Below are 24,638 nucleotides of genomic sequence, written 5' to 3' on the forward strand. Positions count from 1 at the left end.
ATTCAAATTTCTCTTACAGTCTTCACTTGTATGACTTACAGACTCATTTAATCTTTCCACCCTTAGCTTCCTCAAAGTTGGGACTGTTTTTTCAGCTGATGTCAGTGTATCTCTTAAATACTCACCTGTCTGCTGCTTGTCCTTTTCTCCCTCGCCTTCATTTTTGCTGTCATCTCTTTTTCTCTCTCCTTTCCTTTCTCTCTCGTTCTTAATCTTATTCAAATATTTCTTAAGTACCTTTTGAATTTATTCCATGACAAGGAATAAAACAATAAATGTGACTTCAACTGTCATCATCCTCACTGTTAAAATGGTAAAAGATCTATTCCATCCTGTGATAAATGCTAAAGCTTGCTAGTTTTTAAAAAACATATTTTATTCTTTTGAAATAATATCACTCTCCTCTTCTTTTCTTCAACAACTTGCTCTCTTTCAAATTCATGACCTTGTGTATGTGTGTGCTAAAATAAGTATGAATATGCTCAGGGCTAGCCATGTATTGTTTTTAGATGCTTCATATTCCCCAAACTCCCCCCATATCTTTCACACCCAACTCATGACCCTCCCTCTCAAAACAAAACCAAGTATCATAACAAACAAAATAATAAGATTAAAAAATATCAAAACAAAAATGAAATAAAAGCTACAAAAAAAAAACATGGTATCTAGTTTGTGTTGACCAACTACTTCTGACACTATTAGGGAAAGCTAATTTTCTCAGCAGGCATCAACTGCAAATAGCTTCTTGGTTAGGGGTAAGACCGTGTGGCTTCTCCTCCTCAGTGCTGGGATATTGTCTGCTTTGAACATGTGCAGCTCCTATGCATGTTGTTACAACAGTATTTAATTTTACATGCTAGACTCAGTTCCCCCTCCCTCCCCTTCTCCTGCCCCCCACCTCCAATCCACTCCACATCCACTTTTCAGAGGAGGTAAGGCCTCCCTTGGGGAGTCAACAAAATCTGGCATACCAAGTTGAAGCAGGACCAACCCACCCCCAAATCCCCCACCCCGTATCAAGGCTGAGCAAGGTATCCCATCATAGGGAATGGGTTCTAAAAAGCCAGTTCATGCACCCAGGATAAGTCCTGATTCCACTGCCAAGGACCCCCTCCCCAACAGATCAAGCCATATATCTATCATCCACAGTCAGAGTGCCTAGTTCAGTCCCAAGCAGGTTCTCCATCTGTCAGTTCTGGTTTTCCCCATCATGATCTTTAACCCCCCCCCCTTTTCATATGGTCCTTCATTCTTCTCCAGGAGCTTAGCCCAGTGCTTGGCTATGGATCAACTGTATCTGCTTCCATCAGTTACTGGATGTAGATTCTATGATGACAATAATGGTAGTCACTAATCTGATTACAGTGTAAGGCCAATTCAGGCACCCTCTCCACTATTGCTAGGAGTCTTAGTTGGAGTCATCCATGTCGATTCCTGGGCATTTCCCTAGCAGCTGGTTTCTCCCTAACCCCATAATGAATGGCTCCCTCTATCAAGATGTCTCTTTCATTACTCCCCTCTTCATTCCTTGCACAACTTGGCCATTTGTAACCCTTGTGTTTCCATCCCCTACCTCCTCCCTTCTACTCCCCTTCCAAGTTTACCCAGGAAATCTTAACTGTTTCCCTTTCCTGGTGTCCTCCATGTGTGTTCCTCTTAGGGTCCTTTTTTTTTTTAACCTAGCTTCTCTGGGGTTGTGAATTGTAGTCTTGTTATCCTTTCCTTTACGTCCAATACCACTTAAGAGTGAATACATACCATGTTTTATAAGATATCATTGTTTTTTTACTGCTGAGTAATACTCCATTGTATAAATGTACAACATTTTCTTTATTTATTCTTTGGTTAAGGGGCATCTAGATCTGGCTATTATGAATAATGCTGCTATGAACATAGTTGAGCAAATGTCTTTGTGGTATGATTGTGAATCCTTTTGGTATGTCCTGGAGTGGTATTGCTGGGTCTTGAGGTAGATTGATTCCCATTTTTCTGAGAAACCGCCATAATGATTTCCAAAGTGGCTGTAGAAGTTTGTACTCCAACTAGCAGTGGAAAATTTCCCTTACTCCACATCTTCTCCAGCATAAGCTGTCATCGGTATTCATCTTAGCAATTCTAACAGGTGCAGCATGGTATCTCAGAGTTGTTTCGGCCATTTGAGATTCTTCTGTTGAGAATTCTTTACTTCGATCTGTACTTCACTTTTAATTGAATTATTTGGTATTTTGATGTCTAGTTCTTGAGTTCTTTATATATTTGGAGATGAGCTCTCTGTCCTGTGTGGGGTTGGTGAAGATCTTTTCTCATTCAGTAGGCTGCTGTTTTCTCTTACTTACTGTGTCCTTTGCCTTACAGAAGCTTCTCAGTTTCCGGAAGTTCCATTTATTAATTGTTTCTCTCAGTGTCTGTGTTACTAGTGTTATATTTAGAAAGTGGTCTCTTGTGCCCATGTGTACAAGACTACTTTCCACTTTCTCTCTTAGGAGGTTCAGTGTGGTTGGGTTTATATTGAGGTCTTTGATCCATTTGGACTTGAGTTGTGTACATATGTGGGGATAGATGTGAATCTGTTTCCATCCTTCTACATATTTACTTCAAGTTATGCCAGCACTGTTTGTTGAAGATGCTTTCTTTCTTTCATTGTACAATTTTAGCTTTTTGTCAAAAATTAGGTGTTAATAGGTGTGTGGATTAATGTCAGGGTCTTTAATTTGGTTCCATTGATCAACATATCTGTTTTTTATGACAGTACCAAGCTGTTTTCATTACTGTAGCTCTATAATAGAATTTGATGTCAGGGATGGTGATGCCTCCAGAAGCTCCTTTAATGTACAGGATTGTTTTGGCTATCCTGGGTTTTTTGTTTTTCCATATGAAGTTGAGTATTGTTCTTTTGAGGTCTGTAAAGAATTGTGTTGGGATTTTAATGGGGATTACATTGAATCTGTAGATTGCTTTTGGTAAGAGCTCCATTTTCTGATATCTTCAGTTTCTTTCTTTAAAGCCTTAAAGTTCTTGTCATACAGGTCTTTCACTTGTTTGGTTAGAGTTACCCCAAGGTATTTCATGTTATTTGTGCCTGTTGTGAAGAATGTTGTTTCTATGATTTCTTTCTCAGCCTTTATATCATTTGTATATAAGAGAGCTACTGATTTTTTTTTTTTTTTAGTTAATCTTGTATCCTGCCACATCACTGAAGGTATTTATCAACTGTAGGAGTTCCCTGGTAGAGTTTTTAGTGTCACTTATGTATACTATCTGCAAATAGCAGACATTTGACTTCTTCCTTTCCAGTTTGTATCCCCTTGACCTCCATTTGTTGTCTTATTGCTTCCAGTACTGTATTGAATGGATACAGAGTACACAGCCTTGTCTTGTTCCTGGCTTTAGCAAAATGTCTTTTGAGTTTCTCTCCATTTAATTTGATGTTGGCTGTTGGCTTGCTGTATATTGCCTTTATTATGTTTAGATATCTTCTTGCTGTATATTGCCTTTATTATGTTTAGGTATCTTCCTTCTATATCTGATCTCTCCATGATCTCTATTATGAAGGGTACTGGTTTTGTTGAAGACTTTTTCAGCATCTAATGAGATGATCCTTATTTTTTTTCATCCACTTTATTTATATGGTGGATTACTTTGACAGACTTTTCATATATTAAACCATCCCTACATCTCTGGGGTGAAGTCTACTTGGTCATGGTGGATGATTTTTTTTTTTTTTGATGTGTTCATGGATTTAGTTTTCAAGTATTTTATTGAGTAATTTTCAATCAATGTTCATGTGGGAGATTGGTGTGGAATTCTCTTTCTTTGTTGTGTCTTTGTGTGGTTTGGTTATCGGTGTAACTGTAGCTTCGTAGCCTCGTAAAAAAGTTTAGCAATGTTCCTTCTATTTCTATTGTGTGGAACAAATAGAGGAGTATTGGAATTAGCTCTTCTGCTAGAATTCTGCACTGAAACCATCCGGCCCTGTGTCTTTTTTTTTTTTTTTTTTTTTTTTTTTTTGGCGGGGGTAGGGGAGACTTTTGATGACTGCTTCTATTTCCTTAGAGATTTTAGGTCTATTTAAATTGTTTATCTGGTCTTGATTTAATTTGGTATGTGGTATCTATCTAGAAAATTGTCCATATTTAATTTTGTCAGTACAGGTTTTCGAAGTATGACCTAATGATTTTCTGGATTCCCCCAGTGTCTGTTGTTATGTTCCCCCTTTCATTTCTGATTTTATTAATTTGGATATTCTCTCTCTGCCTTTTGATTAGTTTGGATGAGGGTTTGTCTATCTTGTTGATTTTCTCGAAGACCCAACTCTTTTGTTTCATTGATTCTTTGTATTGTTCTTTGTTTCTATTTTATTGATTTCAGCCCTCAATTTGATTATTTCCTGTCTTCTACTCTTCCTGGCTGTGTCTGCTTCTTTTGTTCTAGAGCTTTCTGGTGTGCGGTTAAGTCACTAATGTGAGCTTTCTCCACATTCTTTATGTAGGCATTTAATGCTATGGACTTTTCCTCTTAGCACAGCTTTCATAATGTCCCATAATTTGGGGTATGTTGTGCTTTCATTTTAGTTGAATTCTAGGAAGTCTTTAGTTTCTTTCTTTATTTCTTCTTTTGACCGAGTGATGATCCAGTTGAGGATTGCTCTATTTCCATGAAGTTTTAGTCTTTTTGCAATTATTGTTGTTGTTGAATTCTAAGATACAGGAGTTTATTCTATTTTTTTATACTTGTTGAAATTTGCTTTATGAGCGAGTATATGGTCAATTTTAGAAAAGGTTCCATGAGGTGTTGAGAAGCAATTATTTTTTGTGTGTGTGTGTTTGGGTGGAATGTTCTATAGATGTCTGTTAAGTTCATTCAAGTCATAACATCTTTTAGTTCCTTCATTTCTCTGTTAAGTTTCTGTCTGGCTGACCTGTCCATTGGTGAGAGTCTCTTACTATTAGTCTGTGGGGTTTGATGTGTGATTTAAGCTTAAGTAGTGTTTCTTTTACAAATGTGTGGTGTGGGATGTCCATCTACCTATGTGTTGATTTTATGGGTTAATTAATAAAGAAAATTGGCTTGACCTATAGCATGGGAGAAGGAAGGTGGAATCAGGAAGAAGCCATGAAGCCACCAGAAACAGAACCTTGCTGGTAAGCCACAACCATGTGGCGATACACAGCTTAATAGAAATTAGCTAATTCTATTATAAATAAATTAATTAATTAATTTAAAAATTTAAAATTAAATAAATTAAAAATTTTTAAATTAAATAAAAAATAAATAAATAAATTATAAATAAATGGGCCAAGCAGTGATTTAAATAATACAGTTTCTGTGTGGTTATTTTGGTTCTCAACAGCTGGGATAAACAAGCAGCTCCTTACAAACAGACAGATTAACAAACAGACAGATAGGCGCCCAACGTAGGGCAACTGCATCCACAGAAATCCTGAGAGAGCTTGGGAAGTAATTCTAAACACAAAATATCAGCATTAAGCATGGCTTCTTGGTAGCAGCAATTTCTCGGGTTTTCTCTGCTTGCTAGAAGCAAGCAAGCGCTCTCATTTAAGAGAGGCTTCCCAAATCAGCTTTAGCTGTAAAACCTTGCAGTTCTTTTAAAGAATGTGGGTATCTTTGTATTTTGGGCATAGATTTTCAGAATTGAGATTTCATCCTGATGAATTTTTTTCTGTAAGAAATCCACCACCAAGAAGCATGATCCATGAAGCATGATCCTTCTCCATCTCTTTTGATTAATTGTAGTTTGAAGTCTTATTTTGTTAGATATTAATATAGCTACACCAGCTTGTTTCTTTGGTTCATTTGATTGCAAAATCTTTTCTCAACCCCTTTCTTTGAGATAATATCTGTCTTTCAGTTTGAGGTGTCGTCTTGTATGTAGCAGAAGGATAGGTCTTGTTTTCATACCCATTCTGTTAGCCTGCGCCTTTTTATAGGTGAATTGAGTTCATTGATATTAAGAGATATTAATGACCAGTGATTGTTAATTCCTGTTATTTTTCAGTTAGTAGTGTTTTTTCTCCTTCTTTGGGGTTTGCTGGTGGGAGGCTTTCTTTTGCCTCTGTTTTTGTGGGTGCAGCTAACTTCCTTGTGTTGGTGTTTTCCTTCTAGTACTTTCTGTAAGGCTGGGTTTGTGGATAGGTATTATTTAAATTTGGTTTTGTCATGGAATATTTTGTTTTCTCCATCTATGGTGAAAGCTTTGCTGCGTATAGTAGTCTGGGCTTGCTTCTGTGGTCTCTTGGTGTCTACAGAACTAAGATCTGTCTAGGACCTTCTGGTTTTCAGAGTTTTCATTGAGAAGTCAGGTGTAATTCAGACAGGTCTGCCTTTATATGCTGCTTGACCTTTTCCTTTGCACCTCTTAATATTCTGTATGTTTAGTGTTTTGATTATTATATGGCAAGGGGACTTTTTTGTTTTGGGTTTGGTTTTTTTTGTTTTTTTTTTTTTTTCTCCAGTCTCTCTTGTGTTCTGTAGCTTCTTGTACCTTCATAGTAATATCCTTTTTTAGGTTGAAAAAGTTTTCTTCTATGATTTTGTTGAATATATCTTCTGTGCCTTTGAGCTGGAATTCTCCTTCTCATATCCCTGTTATTCTTAGGTTTGGTCTTTTCATGGTGTCCCATATTTTGTGGATGTTTTGGGTTAAGAATTCATTGGATTTAATGTTTGACTGATGAATCTGTTTCCTCTGTTGTTTCTTCAATGCCTAAGATACATTGCATTCTGTTAGCTATGCTTGCATTGGTAGTTCCTGTTTACCCAGACTTTCCATTTCCAGAATTCCCTCAGTTTGTGTTTTCTTTATTGCTTCCATTTTAGTTTTCAAGTCTTGAACTGACTCCTTCACTTGCTTGATTGTTTTTTCTTGGCTTTCTTTGTTTTTTTTTTTTTAAGTGATTTATTGATTTCTTCCAATTTTTTGTTTGTCTTTTCCTCCATTTCTTTAAGGGAATTTTTCACTTCCTCTATCATCTTCATAAAGTTATTTTTAAGGTTGTTTTCTTCTCCTTCATCTGAGTTAGGATGTTCAGGTCTTACTGTTGTATATATTGCTGTTTATGTTGTTAAATGTATTCTTAGACTTCCATCTACCCATCTCTTCTTCCAGTTGTTGCAGGTGGGGCCTGTAACTCGGGTGATAACAGATACAGCAGGGGATGGTGCGGGTTGGCGGGAAGGATGATGCTTCCTGGTCCCTGGGGGTGCAGTAGGTGGGGGTGATCTCTAGGGGCTAAAGCCAAGAGAGCAGCTGGATGCAGCCAGTTAGTCTGGCACTCACCTCTTCCTCCAGGTGTATGCCGGGCTTGTGGCCTGGCTCTTACAATCTTTCCACCTCTTTCTGCATAGATCCCTGAGCCTTTGAGTCAGGTGTTTGATAAGAATATCCCACTTAGGACTGGGTACTCCAAAATCTTTCACTCTCTGCCCATTGTCCATTTGGGGGCATCTATTAATTAATTGATTAATTAATTATCCAGTGCAAGAAGCTTCTCTGATGAGAACTGAGCAACACACTGATCTATGGGTGTTGCTGTATCTCATTAAAAGCCATTTTATTGCTGTTATTTTAGCAGTTGAATAGTAGTAGGTTTACCCTTAGGGCCTATACCTATCCAGTCTCAATTTCTTGAGGTTATGTACCTAGTAAGGATCTTCCAAGAAAGAGGAAATAGAACATAGTGCTATAAAGAGATAAAGGGACTATGAGGATTAAATGGAGAAGGGGGTGTGAGTAGTAAAAGAGGGAATATGGGAAGGGACAACTAAAGGCCTTTTGAAAAGCCATATGGAAACTTACTGCAAAAAGATTTTTAAAATATCTACACATATGTAAGTAATTTAAATGGTGTCTCTATATGTTGGAGTAGACATTCCTCCAACTAATGTGCAACCAGCTAAAACCTCCAATACCTAGAATGGGATATATAGTTTATGAGTTGTTAGTCAAAGAGGTTTTATATATACCTTCCCCCAAAATATCACAAGCTATTACCAAAACTGTTGGTTCATCTCTACAACCTGATGAGAAGGGCCTTTTGCTGAAAAGACCACTTACTTTTTATCAGCAAAATTGAGAAATAGAGCTGTTTCCCAACTAGCAGTTTCAACTCTCCTGACTAGTGTTCATAATATTGGAAGGTACCCTGCATGCTACCAGAGGAGGAAAGTTGTCATCAATATTACCCAACAACAAATGCTGCAACACAATATCAGCTTGCTTGCAAGATATACTAGTGCAATAGTGGCACAAATGTTATGGGAGTAACAAACTACTTTTGCTTGGATTTAAGTCTCACTCTGTGAGGTGGAACCCTTACCTGACACTAGTAGTTCATAGTCTTGTTTGCTTCTCAGGCCTTACCTGCTGCTCTTGAATGTAGAGTAATATGTAGAACTTGGATAAGTTAATTGTCTTAATTATGAATACTTCTCTACCAAGAGAGTATTTGACTTTTTTCAGTGTCTTACTTTCCCACCGTTGAACAGTCAAGACATTCTGAATAACTGCCTTGGTTGCTTGACCATACTACTCTTTGCTTAGAAGGAAATGGAAGATAAAGTTAATTGCAACAATACCTGTGAAAGTAGAATCAATTTAAAATTCTGTATTACTTGTATGTAATGTTATATATACTCATTTCTCATTCACAGACAGCAAGAAGCAGTTCTTGGCATGCAAGATATACAGTGCTGACCTACCTCCAAACCATGGTATTTTATAACCTCTTTATTTTCCTAAACAATGAGGATGCAGTCAAGGACATCAGATGGCTGATTATATGCCTTTTGGAGGATGAACAGTTAGAGGTAAACTTTATGTTAAAACAAATGGAAATTTATTTAACTTTAAAAATATGATTATGAGACTAGGGCATTAGCATTTTCATAAGTTCAAAACCAGCCTTGACCAAAGAGTGTAATTTATAGGATTTGTTTTATTCAAATGTTATTTAACCTTAATTTTAATATAGCAATCTGTGAGTAGTCATGATTTCCTGTAATACAGATAAAAACTACTGGGCGATTTCTGGATATGTCTTCTTGCAGTTGATTGACATATATACTTGGTAACCTGCATTTTCTTGTGTATGAAATGAGGAATTGTAATTGCTCTTTTTTTCTATTTCTTTTTCCCTTTTATTGAAAATAGATTTTCTCATTCACTATGTCCTGATTAGAGTTTCTCTTTCCTGTACTCATTCCAGTTCCTCCCCACCTCTCCTCCAGATCCACTTCTTTTTGTCTCATTATAAAAGAACAGGCTTCTTGTAGAAAATTTAAAGAATAAACATGACAAACTAAAATAGAATAAGATATAACAAAAACCATCACATCAAGGTTGGACAAGAAGAATCAACGGAAAGAAATAAGTCCCAAGAGCAGACCCAGAATCAGAGACCTACACTCTTAAAAGTCCCATAAAAATACTAGGCTAATGGGTTTAGTATATGCACAGGACCTGGTGCAGATTTTTGTATGTCCTGTGTTTGCTTCTTCAATCTCTGAATTTGTCAGAGCCTTGCTTAGTTGATAGGACATTTTTTTTCCTGAGGGCCTCCATTCCTCTGACTCTTTCACTCTTTGTGCTTCCTCCTCAGCTCTGGGTGGATGGATTTGATGGAGGCATACCATTTAGAGCTGTATGTTCCAAGGATACACTCTCCACATATCTGACTGTGGGTCTCTGCCTTTGTTCCTATCTACTGCAGAGGGAAGCTTCTCTGATGAAAACTGAATAAGGCATTGATTTATGAGTATAGCAGAATACCGTTAGGAGTCATTTTATTGATGTATTTTTGTTAGTTTTGTTTGGTTGGTTTTTGTTTTGGCTTGGTTTTGAGACCAGTAGTGTTTGGTTTTACCCTAGGTCTCTGAACTATCTAGTCTCTGGTTCTTGGTCACCTAAGCATTGTCAAGAATCAGTTCCATCTTGTAGAGTGGGTCTTAAGTCAAATTGTTCCCACAAGTTCTGTGCCACCGTTGCCCCAGCATATCTTGCAGGAAGGACAAATTGTAGTTCAAAGGTTTTGTAGCTGGGTTGGTGTTTGTTTCTCTTTTGGTAGCTTGTAGAGTGCCTTCCCACACCAAAACTTAGGAGTGAAGATGTTCAAGCACTAGTAATAATGTACATGAAGGCATATTGAAGAGCACAGAACATGCTATTATCCAGTAGACTTAAAATGTGACCTCTGTCATTATCCCTGTTTGATACAGAGGTAATGAAGAAGGAATCCAAGTAAGTTCGCGTACAGTTTATTATCAGACAAATCAGGATCAAAGTACTACCCTCACAGGACAGAACTAAGCTGCTGCCATTGTAGGTCCAGCTGTAATTATCATTAATCTATACAGCTTAAAGACCAAGGCTTCACATATAAAAATAAACAACCTGTAGTGGTAATACCTTATGCAAAAATAGAAACAGATGTACAGTATAAGGACAATAACCTCAAAATTGTGACAGTATACAAAAATATTTTAACTGGAGGTAGAAATGTATAATGCAGTATGACAAAAATAACCTTAATTCACATCAATATACAAAAATATCCTAAACGGAAGTAGAAACATATATCAGTATAATAAAAATAATTTTACATTTCAGATACAAAAGTATCTTAAACAGAAGTAGGAACATATATATAATATAACAAAAATAATTTTGAATTTGTATCAATATACAAGAATCCATACCAGTGTAAATTTTTTAAAGCTGATAGTTGCTTTTTTAGTTTATAAGTAGATTTAATAATCTACCTTATTATCCTATCTTATCTATCCTCCTATTTTCTATTTCAAATGAGATCCCTGAGTCTAATATCTATAGTTCTGCTCCCAACCCTATAACAGCTTAGAACCAACCCCCCTACAGGTGACAATTATCCATAACCCTGATAAAAACCAAAGCCATCCACTCTGACTATTGGGAAAGCAAGTGCTGTCGGGGCGACAGTATCTCTATGAGAACCTGTGAAAACTAAACCAGTGGTTAAGTCTTAGAACTTGCTGCAACAGTTGTAGCCAGTCTGTGAGTGCGCGGTGAACCTCCTCTGAAGTTCTGTATGGCTAGAGTGGAGCACAAGGCAGGCCACCTCAGCCAGCCACCTTGCAATGGTCCTGACAGTTTGTAGTCCAAAGCTGAGCTCTGAGTGCTATTTATCCATCCACTCAGTGGCATTATTATGATTCAGTTAGACTCGTTATTGTGGGGCTCTATCATCTTTTTTGAGACTTCAGATATCACTGTTGGGAAAATTTATTGTTTACTGTGGAAAACTTAAAATTTTAAAGTTTAAATTTTAAAGATAGTATTATACCTAAAGAAAGGTTCTAAAGAGTCAAAATAAGTATGAGGGGAAAGAGATTTGTGACAATAGTCCCTAACTTTTGGTTTTTTTCTGTCTCATACCAGGTGACTCTTGTAATATGAGACAGAGACTCTGAATTTTTCTTTTAACAACATGGCTTGGGTTTAGAGAAGTCAGGTTTAGTTTTTAGTTGAGTTGGGACTCAAATGAATTGAGAAGTAAAGAGACTTTACCCTGTAGAAAGTAATTATACCATTTGGCCAAATTATTCCTTTTCTCTGTAATTTTTTTTTCCAGGCAGTTCTCTCTTCTTCTCTGGATGTCTATCTGCTCAATGGTCCATTTTAGTCATATTTTGTATCAAAAGATAAACTTTATCTCAATTAGATCAATATAAGAAAACATGCTGCAATAAGTATAGAATAAAATATAATTGACTCTGAAAAAGAAAAATACAAATTTTTTTATAAAAATATTACTTATTTTACAGACTTTAAAAACTTGTTTGTAGTGGAGAACTTTGTGTATCTATCTCTAAGCATTAAGAAGAAGTTTATATATAGGAAAGTGGGAGTGGTGGTTTATCTATTTTCCAATAAACCTGTGCAGCTTTCCTGTGTTCAGCAAGCAAATATCATCCAGACTGTAGGGCACATACAGACTGCTTATAACAATATTGAATAATTGAAAATATTTTAGTTCTGGCGCTTCTTAGAAACTAACCTAATGGAATAAAAATGAAAAGTGGAAATGTCAAAAGTAGCATCTCCAAGCCTTAATTTTATAGCATAAAACATAGCAGCACACAGAGAGGAAGACTTATGTGTGTTAATGTTTAGTTCATAGACCTTAACTTGTAGGCATCAGTTCATGACAGATTGACTTGGTTATTTTGGGCCTATGATAGGAATGTGTGCTGGAGCAAAACCACTTATCCTGTGTCCAGAAAGTAGGAAAGATGGGAAAGAGACACCCTGAGACCATGTGTTCAAAGACTTAGGCCCTACCACCTCCTGGTAACACCACACTGGAGAATAAGCCTCTAGTACATGGACTTTAGAGGGACATTTAAGATCCAATCTGTAACAGTAAATTGTCGCTAAAATGATGGTATATGCCTTTAAATTCCAGTACTTAGGAGGCAGAGCTCTGTAAATTCAAGGTCAACCAGGACTTCATAGTAAGACCCTGTCTCTCTAAAAAAGTAATAATAATAAAAAATAAAAATTGTTGTGGGCTGGAAAGATTACTTAGCAGATAAAGAAACTTACTGCCAAGCCTGACATCTTGCATTTAATCCTGGAAACCACATGTAGGAAATAATTGACTTCTGAACATTGCCTTTTGGCCCCTACACATTTGCCCACACATAGAAATGTTTTGTTTTGCTTTTAATTAAACTTCCTATCTTCAAGAATGTTTCTTAGAATATGATTCTGTTTTCTCCCATAGCTCATAATTGAACATAACTGTGGCTAGGGAGATAACTCAGTGGAATAAGACCATTTAGTGGGCACCAGGCATGGAGGTCTGAATTCAGATCCCTAGCCACCTACATAATAAGGCAGGCATGTAGTCACACACACTGAAACTCCAGGGCAAAGACATGAAGGTCACTGGCTTTTGATGATCACCAGCCTACTTCCAGGTTCATAAGAGACTCACAATCTCAAAAGAGTGATAGAGCAGGAAACCAGACATTCTCAGGTGTCCTCTCTCTTCTCTTTCTCTCTCATACATACACACACAGTGAGAGAGTAAATTTTAGAACATGTAATGATTAGACCATGACATTTGTTTAAAGTGTCATATTTTGGTGGTATCTTCAAATGTTTTGAATAAGGAAAGCAGCAGGCATGGTAGCATACACTTGTAATGCCAGCAGGAGGCAGCTTGGACTTTGAAACCCTGTCTCAAACCAGCAAAAGCAGTTTGAAAACAGTTGAAAAGAAAGTTGAAAAAGAAAAAAAAAAGCAGTTGAAAAGAAAAACACTGAGGCCTGGGTTGCATATGGATTTCTGTTGTATCTGAAACCTTGTTTGGAGACAAGAGATGAGTATGTGCAGGTATCGTGCAGATGGTTATGAATGACCTCTTCGGGCCTCAGCACAGGATTTGCTGTGCTCATTGAGAACATAGATGTTGTTCACCTTGCTCTGGAGTTCTAGCCTGGAAATATTATTAATAAAGAAAAAAAACCTGTGAAAGTCAAATCTAGATTTGAAGAGTCTTAGTAAGCCAGAGCAAGAACTTAAAGTAAAAAACTGAGAAAACAAGTAACGATCAGTAGTAGTCACCTCTTTTTCCCGTGGAGCACCACTAACTACTTAAATCACCTTCTTTCCCATGGAGCACTACTACTTAAAATATGTCCAGCCTTTGGATTGAATGGATTTTTATCGATCATACTATTCTTAGTTTGTTTCTATTGTAATACTTCCTTTGAAGACTATTAGGTTTAAGGGAGGGTATCTGTTACAAATGATAGAAGAGATCACTTTAAGTTTAGGGTGAGCACCTAGAATTGTAGTGATTTATCTGTTATTTTGCTATGTGTTAGGCATATATAAATTAGCACTTCAGATCAGTTACTTTAAGGATTATTTTTTAGGATTATACTAGATTTTAAAATGAGTATATTTGAGGGCTCAGTGGTTAGGAGTACTTGATATTCTAGCAGAGGACCCAGGTTGGGTGCCTAGCATCCACATGGTAGCTCACCATGGTAACTCCAGTTCCAAAAGATCTGACACTCTCTTCTAACCTCTGTAGGCCCTGCATTTGTATAATGTGCTATTTTTTTGCAGGCAAAAACTCATACACATAAAACATTCTTTTTTAAGTTAGTAATAAAACAGCCATAATTACTGATTCGTAGATCAAGTATCTGAGTAAGTACAAATACTGATCCCAGATTTTGTTCTAAACTTAAGAAAGTTTTGAGAGACATTAGAGAAGACACACTCATTCTCTAATTATACTTGTGGTAAATGGAACTCTAGATTTCTGTTTGATTCTAAAACCTAGTAAGTCACAACAAGAGTGCTAAATAGGATTGCGGATGTAGCTCAGTTGGAAGAAGCTTGCCTAGCACCATATAAACCAGGCATGGCTGTAGCGATGAGCAGCGGCTGTGTTCCTGCTACCCGGCTCCCGGCCGCCTGGCTAGCTTATGCCCTGAAATAACACACAAACTGTATTCATTTAAACACTGGCCCATTAGTTTCAGCCTCTTATTATCTAATTTTCACATCTTGCTTAACCCATTTCTAATAATCTGTGTAGCACCACAAGTGGTGTCTTACCGGGAAAGATTCAGCATGTCTGACCTGGTGGCTGGCTTCATGGCGACTGCCCCAGAGAGGAGAGGCATAGCAACTGCCTGAGGCATCTGCCTCACTCCCAGCATCCTGTTCTGTCTACTTCAACCCATCTATGTTCTAACCTATCAGGCCAAGCAGTTTCTTTATTAATTAACCAATGAAACAGCAGATAGATAGAAACACTCCTACATCACATGGCACATGCTTATCCTTCCAGATTTGGGAGGGAGGTTAGCATCTTCCCAGAGTGCAGCAGGTGACAGAATTTCACTTCACATTTGTTACAATTTAAAGTTGCCCTTCGTCTAACAGCTACACAGCAGGCTTGAGACCAACCTTATCTACATGAAACCCTGTCTCAAAACAGCAACAAAAAATGGCTCTAGTCTCTAACTGTTGATGAGACTGGCTGTAAAACAGATTTGTTTTTATTTTCAATCATTTTTATTTAGTTGAAAAAATTCTCCCAAGAAAATGTGTAGTCCTTAGATTACTTTCAATTAGAATGAAAGTCTTTTCAGAATATCAAAATTAAAAGAAATATTTTGTAAGATATATAAAAGGTACCTTTGTATAAACAAAGTTCAGGGCCAGTGAGATAACTTTGCAAGTAAAGGATCCTGTTGACAAGCCTGATGTTCTGAGTTCCAGGTTTGCACCATGGAGCAAATAATAATTGCTAGTAATAAAACAAATAATTCCAGAAAAATACAGTGTTGCCTTTCTAGTGTTCAACCTGTTGGTGAGCTGTTGTCCTTTCATTGTTCTTTGCAGTTCTTACCAAGATGGGTCTGTGTAGAGGGGGAGGAGCTGACTGAGATAGGAGGGCAGACAGGGAGGGTGATTAGAGGATTTTATCTGCAGAGAAAACACATTGTATCACTGAGATAAGTAAGGATGATGGGTGGAAACTTGTGTTTGGGGAACTTTCCAGGGAAATTCCTGTTACTTGGAACATTTAAAGAAATGTGTCTTTGAGCTGGGTGTAGTGGTACATATTTGGAATCCTAGCACATGGGAGGCCAAGCCAGGAAGAACACGAGTTGAAGTCCTGTCTGGACTATATAGTAAAACCTCATCTTAAGGAGCAGAAGATGAGATGAGGCTGGATGGTAAAGCCCTGTAGAAAGCAGAGTGCTGTTTATCCTCCCAGAGACGGCTCTGGTGTTCCTTGCAGTGCTTAGAGCTTTATTTTTCCTAAGTAAGATTTCCGAAATAGAATAGTGTAGGAGCTGCAGGTCACAGATGTGATGGATAGGCATATAATCATGTGAAGAGGCAGCCTCTTAGAGTACCATGTAACAGTATAGATTTATTTCACATTTGTTACTATTTAATAAAGTATTGTGCTTTCTCTAAACAGAAAATGCCTGTTACTATGACATAAGCAAATAAACCCATTATTGGAATAACATGATAGAAAGTATATATTAGTAATAACTAGCTATATCTTATTTGTGATTGAATTGGAAAACTTTGTAATTGAGAACTAATCTTTTTCTAAAGTTTACAGATTTAAAGAAAAAAGATTGTGTGAGGAGATAGTGTTTTTTGACTAATAAAATGAGATAAATTATTTTTTTTTCCCTCACATTGTAAAGCTATTATTGGCATGTAAATTCTGACCAAATCCTGGCCAAAGAATATCCTGAACGTAGGCCTTAGTACTGGAAAGAGTGATTCTGTTGGAAGTATTGGGGTAATTTATTAGCAGCGTGGAGGAAAATCAGTTGAACATTTCACATTAGATGGAGTAAAGCAGTGTCCTCTCTTAAGTTAATGAAACTGAAATACCAGGTTGGTTATTTGTAGGACTTAATGCATAGATGACTTTTCAAGAGCAGATGACTTAAAAATACACAAATTTCTCTACAACAATATTAGAAATTTACATTTAAATGATCAAGCTTCAGACAAGAGAAAAATGTTATTACATACAAAAATCATCAAACTTTTGTAGACTAGTTGTAGTCACATAAAGACAAAACAGACTACAAATAATGACCTTAGAGATGCAAACAAAAGACATGTCAACTTTGCTTACTTTTACTATATCTTCTCTTTGTCTACAAAGCACAGTGTATATTGCTGCCGGCCAGTAAGACTACTGCCCAGCATTACTCTTTGAACAGAGTTGATAACCATAAAATTGTTGAGTCTTTCAAATTGAGTTATCCTAAATCTGTGGAAATTCAGCAAAAGTTAAATGAAGTAATACTCTCTGGCTGGATGTGGTGGTGCACACCTGTAATCCTAGGTACTCTGATAGTTGAGGAAAGAAGGTTGAAAGAAAGTTCATGAGCATCAGCTTGGACAATTTAACAAGATCCTATCTGCCTAAAAACGAAAGGACTTTAGGATGGTAGAATACTGTCCTGACATAGGGAGGGGCCTGGATTTAATTCCTAGTCCTACAAGGTCAGCCTGGGCAATTTAGTGAGACTTTGTTTCAAAGTACAAATTAAAAAGAAACCTCAATAGTAGAGCACTTGCTTGGCTTAAATGTAGCCCTCGAATTCAGTCCCAGTACCATATTTATAGGAATCTTTATAGGAAAAGGGCAACCAGATAACAGTACAAAGAACTTTTCAAGGAATGTAGAGCGGAACATTGGCTTTTTGTTTACATTTTGAACATTTGTATTTATTGTTTATGTGTTAATTTGTGGAAAAATTTTATTTTACGTGTAACAGAAACCGGGGGAATCTGGTGATGGCTGTCACAAAACAGAAAGAAAAAGTAAATTTTGCATACATTCTAGGAAAGGTCCCCACTCAGCCTTTCCGTGCCACTGTCCTTTGTCACCTCAGACTTAAAACCTCAGTTCTAATAGAAATGATTATTTCTCCAGGTTCGAGAAATGGCTGCTACTACCTTAAGTGGTCTGCTACAGTGTAACTTCCTTATCATGGACAGTGCTATGCAGATTCATTTTGAACAACTTTGCAAAACAAAACTACCCAAGAAAAGAAAGCGAGACCCTGGTTCTGTGGGAGATACCATTCCTTCTGCAGGTAATATCACAAATCCCCATACCTTTGTTGAATTAAGCAGACTTCCTTAAACATTTGAAGTACTTGTTTGTGCTCAGGTCTTGGCGGGAATAATTGTCCCTACTTGTTAGGAGTTGGCATGAAGAAGACAGGACCTAGAATCAAAAGGCTAAAGTTGTATGTACAAAGGAACTTGTCCACTATTGCATATAATTAATAATTTTTAATTTATGACCTGGCAATACTGAAGCATGCGTGGGCAGCCGCATATAGCAGTTCTGTTGAACACTGAGTTTCATGGTCTAAATTGATAGGACTACTGACCATGTCTCTTCCTTAAGAGGATACCAGATTTCATTACAGATGGTTGTGAGCCACCATGTGCTTGCTGGGAATTGAACTCATGACCTTTGGAAGAGCATGCAGTGCTCTTAACTCTCCAGCCCCAACTTTTTAATAAGGCACTTCTAACCTTCACCTAAAATAAGTGCATTGGTTATTTTGGAGGATTTAAACTATCTTGTGTTCAGAATTTAGGGATTATGTGTTAGTGCACTTAAAAAAAAAAAACTTGCCGCCATACTTGGGACTTGAATTTGATCTCTGGGATCCATGATGGAAGGCAAGACATACTCCCACAAGTTTCCTGTGACCTCACTTTCATACCGTGGCACTCGTGTGTGCTTGTGCAGATTTGCACACATAAGTGTGAGTATACACACAAAAGGAATATATACATATATAAATGAAAAATGGGGATAGGCTAGGAAGATAGTATGGTTCTTGCCATGCAAGCCCGAGGCCCTGAGTTTGATTTCCAGCACCTACATAAAAAGCCAGGTGTGCTGTCCCATAACTGCAGCACTGGGACAGTGGAGACAAGCAGCTTTCCGGGTCTCAGTGAAAGACCTTGACTCAGAAAACAAGCGCAGGGCTAAAGAGATGGCTTGGTGGTTACGCATGCTTACCATTAGACCCGAAATCAGTTTCTAACATCACATCTAGAGCCTCACGGCTGCCTGTAACTCCAGCTCCATAGAATTCAAACTCCTTTTGACTTCTGTGGGTACTTGCATGCATGTGCACATACACATAAACAGAAATAGAAATAAAGAATCCTGAGGAACAACACCTGAGATTGACTTCTTCTGTCTCCTTTCATGTGCACACACATGATGAGCACAACAGAAACACATGTATACAAAAAGAGAAAGTTTTAATGAACCAGGGGCACCTTTGCTTCTGTCTAGAGAAGGGATGTTAGATAATCACGTGTGTCTTTGTGAGGGAGATCACTTTAAAGAAATGCAGTACTGAATAAATTCCTTTTTGTGCACACATAGCCCTGTGTACTGTGAGCACAATAAAATGGCTATGATACCACTAGGGACCATCAGTGTATGTGTGCAAAGTGTTAATGCAGTGTAGCGGAACATACTACTAGTTACTAGTTCACTAGTCAGCCAATGAAGAGAAGAGTCACGGAGCTTCTGAAGTAAGTTAGCACAAATCACATGCCTTAAAGTCTGATTGTCATGTTATTTTTGAAGAAAAATTTAGGTGACAGTACAGAGAAACATCTGACTATAAGCCCAAAGAAATAGAAATGATAAAAATTAGTAAATATGAAGTTCATTAAATTTATGCTAAGTGGCTAGGATATGCAGTTCCTATACATTAGAGCTATAATTATGTCATAATTATTAAATACCCAGTATTAAGTATTTATATATTGTTATGTATCAATACTCAATACTAAACTCCAATAAATTATCAGCATTCTGATTTTCTTTGATAATAAAGTGTTTTAAGTCTTTACTATAACAGATGACATTATCATTTTTACTACTCTAAAATCTCATTTTCTTACCTTCTCCTTCTGTTCATAGACAAACCTAGAATAGATTTCCAAAGAATATGCATTGCAGCTTTATTGAGAAACTCTGACGGAAACTAGAAATGTGGCTCAGTGTAATAAGCTCTTGGCTAATATGCATCATATCCTGAGTTCAATACCAAATACTATACCAAAAAGAACAGGTCTAGGTATAGTGGTCATAGGGTGGTGGGTTGCTTAGCTCATGTGAGGCCCTGTGTTTGACCAATCCCAGTACCACTGGAAGGGGAGACGGGAAAGTGAGAAAGGAACCAGGGAACCATGGGTATTTGGAATCTCTTGGACTCACACCACTGAGGAAGGAACAGACTCCTTAAGGTAGACATGTGTTGTAGTTCTGTTATCAGAAATGCATTTTTCAAGCATGGTGGTGTATTTTGTGTGGGCACAATCACACAGAGAAAATATTACCTAATCTGGGAGATTATTTTAGGACCAGGAATTGTATGTACTTAGAATATGAATGAGCTGATCAGGAAAATTGTAGCTGTGTTGGTTTAACAATATGACCCATTCCTGGCTAGAAACAACTACACCATCACTGGGGGACAGCTCTAGAATGTTTTTAAAATCCTTGCCATTTGTAGTTCAGCCGCGGGAATCATGCTTTTTTGTACTTGTAAATTGATATTAAATGGAGGAGGTATGTACACTGAAAGCACATCTAGCATGACTGAAAATTGATTCCACTGTAAAAGGTGTATATGTTTTTCTCATTGTAGAGTTGGTCAGGCGTCATGCTGGTGTGCTTGGACTTGGTGCATGTGTTCTTTCTAGCCCTTATGATGTTCCCACCTGGATGCCCCAGCTCCTTATGAATCTCAGTGCACATTTGAATGATCCCCAGCCTATTGAGGTATGTTCTGTATGGTCCAGAGAATGATCTATGATAGCTATTTGTATGAGTGAGTTTAAATGCATAGTAAACAAAAGGAAAAGAATAAATAGCAAATACCATCAAGTTTGGAGGGGTAAGCACTTCTAGCAGAAATCAACTGGTGAAGCACCTTTAAGGCAGCTGGAGTTCCCAATGAAGAAAGTCTCAGGAGAGCAGAGTATGTCCTCTGGTGAAGCTTCCAAGTAAAAGAAGAAAGAGCAGATAGAGATAAATGGTCAAAAACAGCAGAAAGTTACTGGGGGACCTTGAGACAGTAGCTAGAGTTCACAGTTAAGCTGAACTTCCCATGGCTGAACTTGCCAGTTTTCCCACTGCAGGTGCTTTTACATCTGGGATAAACAGTAGCAACCTCTGCTGGAAGTGGTTTGCCTTCTAGATGTCCTCCGACATGGTTTCACTCTAGAGCTGATTTGCTGCTCTCCTTCTGCTGCAGAGTTAAAGACGCTAAACAATTCCCAGACAAGGGGCCTTAGAAAACACAACACACACATGCTTGGGGCCAATTCCACTTCCAGATGCAGCTTCTTAGTGAACTAAACATTACACGACAATTTACCGAAATAATGTACATCCCAAAGTATAATGCTTTCTTGTTAGTTTATTTGTATCACTTGATAAATACTTCCTTGCACATTTTGAATGTACTGCTTTATAAAGCTACTGCCTCAGCTGGGCAGTGGTAGTGCAGGTCTTTAATCCTAGCACTCAGGAGACAGAAGCAGGTGGATCTCTGAGTTCAAGGCCAGCCTGGTCTATAGAGCTGGTTCCAGGACAGCCAGGGCTACAGAGAGAAAATCCCTGTCTTAAAGAAACCTAAAACAAAACAAAAACAAACTGCTGTCTCTGATAGGGTCACATTTACTCTGTAATTACTAAAGCCTTGCAGAGACATTTTCCCCATCTATAACAAACTAAAGTTAATTTCTGTAGCTTTTATCCTTTCTAAACCAACATTAAGAGCACTGTTAGCATTAGTTACAAAGTTAGGTTTCATGTTACTGTTATTCTGGCATTTTGTATCTGGAAAGTCTCTCATCTCAATGAAGACTAATGATAAACTAGAAATAGTCTTAGCACCCATGCTCCTAAGCTAAGCAGGTCACTTTGTAAATACAGTATGTATTGAAGCTGGTGTAGCAGTGTGGCAGTGCATTGCAGTGCCTTGTCCTGATGTGAAGCCAGTAATTCTGCAGATCATTAGTGGTTTGGAGACAGAAAATTGACTTGCTTTTCTAACTTCGTAGCATTTGCAGTGTGAAGGGTGAGGTCTATGTGGATTCTAATGTAGCTGAAGATAACCGGTATTTGACTCTGGTTGTTAGAGGTTAAAATGTGCATGGGTTGATTACAGATGACTGTAAAGAAGACCTTATCCAATTTCCGAAGGACGCACCATGACAATTGGCAAGAACACAAACAGCAGTTCACTGATGACCAGCTGCTTGTGCTCACTGACCTCCTTGTGTCACCGTGCTATTATGCATAGAGAGGTGAGTTACATGTGACAGCCTCACAAGTGTCATCCTACTGATGATGGAGAAAGAGTTTCTACAAGGTTTTAAACCTTGCTGCCATTTTAGATGTAACTGCTTAGATAAAGTGGAGAGACTTGTTTGTTTTGACCTTTTAAGACAGGGATAGCTGTGTAGACAGGCTAACTTTGCATCTGGAGTAGTTCCCAACCCTAGCCTCACGGGAACTAGCTTTGCAGTTGTGTGCCAGCACACTAACTGTTTGTAAGGTGTGGGGATAAATAGCTCAGCAACAGAGCCCAAGTTTACCCCCAGGATTTTATTGGGTGGGTTGGTTGGTTGATTTCTTGTGACAGTGCTCACTGGAACTCGAAGCCCTTCTGCTTGTGCAGCCGTTCCAGGTACTTGTTTCTATATTCCACTAATCTCAGAGTTTAAAACCAGCCCTGGGTTGCAGACTGATATTCTGTCTCAATAAATAAGTAAGTATGTCTTTTGCTGTGGTCAGTGGAAATAAGTCCCATAGAATTTTTCAGGATTTTGTTTTCATTTTTAAACAGGTAATTTATGTGTCTGCTTTGGGACACTTAGAAAATAAATAAGTTGCATTAGCAGCCTGAGATAATCAGGGTGAAAGAAAAGAATCATAGTCCAGATTGCTTCCTGAGTGAGACATTTGGGGTTGTACTGGGAACTCTGCATTCCACAGTCATGAAAATACTTCATCTGGATTTACTGTGCTCGTGTGCGTGCTGTGCTTATTGAGGTCAGGAGAGGGAGCTGAGGTACAGACGGTTGTAAATGCTCTTCGCTGCTGAGCCATCTCTCTAGCCCATCATCTGTATTCTTTTTGTTTGTTTTTTGCTTTTTATTTTTAGAGAGAGTCTTTGTAGCCCTGGCTACCCTAGAATTCATTATGTTGATCAGGTGGCCTCAAGCTCATTCTGCCTCTCCCCCTTCCAGAGTGTTGGTATTAAAGCAGTCCTCACTGTGTACAACTCATCTAAAGTCAAAAATGGGTTATTACCTCTGGAAGGAGGGAGCCAGCAAGTCTTTGTGTAGAGAAGGGTTGGGAAAATGAAGAAAATCTATGTGGTGGGATTTTAGAATTTAGTGCTTTATTACCTAACAGATTTTTTTTTCTCCTTAATGCAGATGGCTAGTCCTGATTTTGGGCTCAATTCATCAAAAATTCCAGCTCCTCAGGTACCATCTGTGGTTGGCTCTCTGCGGGTCTCACAGCCCAGCCTCGGCTGCGCTCTCGTCATGTTAGCGGCTTCTGTGCTCACAGGTTCTCAACTGCCATTTCATTTCCCAAAACTTGTCTGGAAGTGTTCTAAGAATACTGATCACTTTTTCTTTGAGGCATATGACAAAGTCACAAAGTCTTAGACTAGAAATAATCCAATATGATCATGGCATCATGACCAAACAGCCTAGAAGCTTAAAACACAAAACAATTCCCTTAGAATGGAGAACTACTTACCAGTAGTAATGTCGGTCCTGTCATTTCATTCATTTCAAATTATTTTGAATTCTTCCTCAAAGGCAATTGGGTTTACTGGTAGTAGGCCATGGGCCATGAATCTGAAGTCTGGACAGCCTTGTGTCTGGAGAGCCATGAAGAGAAAAGGATATATCCCAGGGGGCAAGTCTCAGAATCAACTTGTGACCACACTGCAGAAGTCTGTGTCTGTGCCTCCACAGACTGGAGTTTTTGGTGCTGAATAGGAGCCAATTGCTGAAAAACTGGGGTTTGATGAATAAATTTTAGACTGATTTGTATGTGTATACAATGTGTGATTTTAAAAATAAAGAACAACATCAATAAACACCTTGGCTGGTTGCTTTTTGCCCTAGTCCTCACAAATAGTGTTTTGCACCTCACCTTGAAATGTGTTGCACCTCATATAAATGGACTATTGCTGTGTTTATGGAAATTTTCTTTTAATCTTTCTCTCTCTCTCACTCCTTCGCGCCCTTTCTCTCCTCACCCTGTCTGCTTGCAGAATCATTGAAATTAATAAGACTTGGTATTTGACTTGTTTAGTGTGTTACATAGATGTAAACGATTATATAAGCCATAGAGATAACATTGGCAAGACTTTGTACAGATGCAGCCGTTAACACGAACCATTGTGTGACCAGTTTGTAAAGATTCACACACAACTTTTTACTATGGCACTTTGTACCTCCAGAATACCATTTTTTGATGTGTGTTTTAAAATTATTTTCTTTATCTTCTCATGTTATAAAAGCTGAACTGTGGGATTTTTTAAATTCATTTAATATTAGAATATCTGGATTTTTATGTACTTTTTTTTGCGTGTATCTCTAAATGGTAACATGTTTGCCTGTCACAACTTTATAAAGTGCAAGCTATGTTGTAGGTGGAAGAATTGACGGATGTCATCTTGTGACACGCCCTTAAAGGAACACTACAGTATACTTTCTAGTGTCTACGTGCTGAGCATCCCAACACAGCAGTGGTCTTGGTACAGTACTGAAGTATCAGCACACACAGGCATAATCCCTGTATAGAGTAGTGCCTCACTGACTTTCAATTGTGTAACTAGTTTAAATCCCAATAAAAAGGATTGTTTTTAATGCCTGACTTTTTTCTTCATTAAGAGAAGACAGTTTTGTAGGCAGCAACTTTTATGGATTACTTGCCTTCTTGGGTTTAGATCTGTGATTTTCTTCTCTTTGGCCAGAATGAATTTCTTAA

At 37.9% G+C, this 24,638-nt stretch overlaps 1 protein-coding gene across 1 annotated transcript in view; it reads left to right on the plus strand.

Annotated features, from left to right (window-relative positions):
• Psme4 (proteasome activator subunit 4) overlaps window positions 1–24,517 on the plus strand; it is a 120,071-nt gene extending 95,554 nt beyond the window's left edge. Inside the window, exons 43-47 of the mRNA XM_038313184.2 lie at window positions 8,671–8,826; window positions 17,502–17,664; window positions 20,263–20,396; window positions 21,790–21,928; window positions 23,066–24,517. Coding sequence (XP_038169112.1) covers window positions 8,671–8,826; window positions 17,502–17,664; window positions 20,263–20,396; window positions 21,790–21,924 — 588 coding nt within the window. The 3' untranslated portion in view covers window positions 21,925–21,928; window positions 23,066–24,517. The remainder of the gene's footprint in view (window positions 1–8,670; window positions 8,827–17,501; window positions 17,665–20,262; window positions 20,397–21,789; window positions 21,929–23,065) is intronic.
• Window positions 24,518–24,638: the final 121 nt, after the last annotated feature.

This window comes from Arvicola amphibius, chromosome 1 (assembly GCF_903992535.2).
Source record: "Arvicola amphibius chromosome 1, mArvAmp1.2, whole genome shotgun sequence".
NCBI classification, from domain to species: Eukaryota; Metazoa; Chordata; class Mammalia; order Rodentia; family Cricetidae; genus Arvicola; species Arvicola amphibius.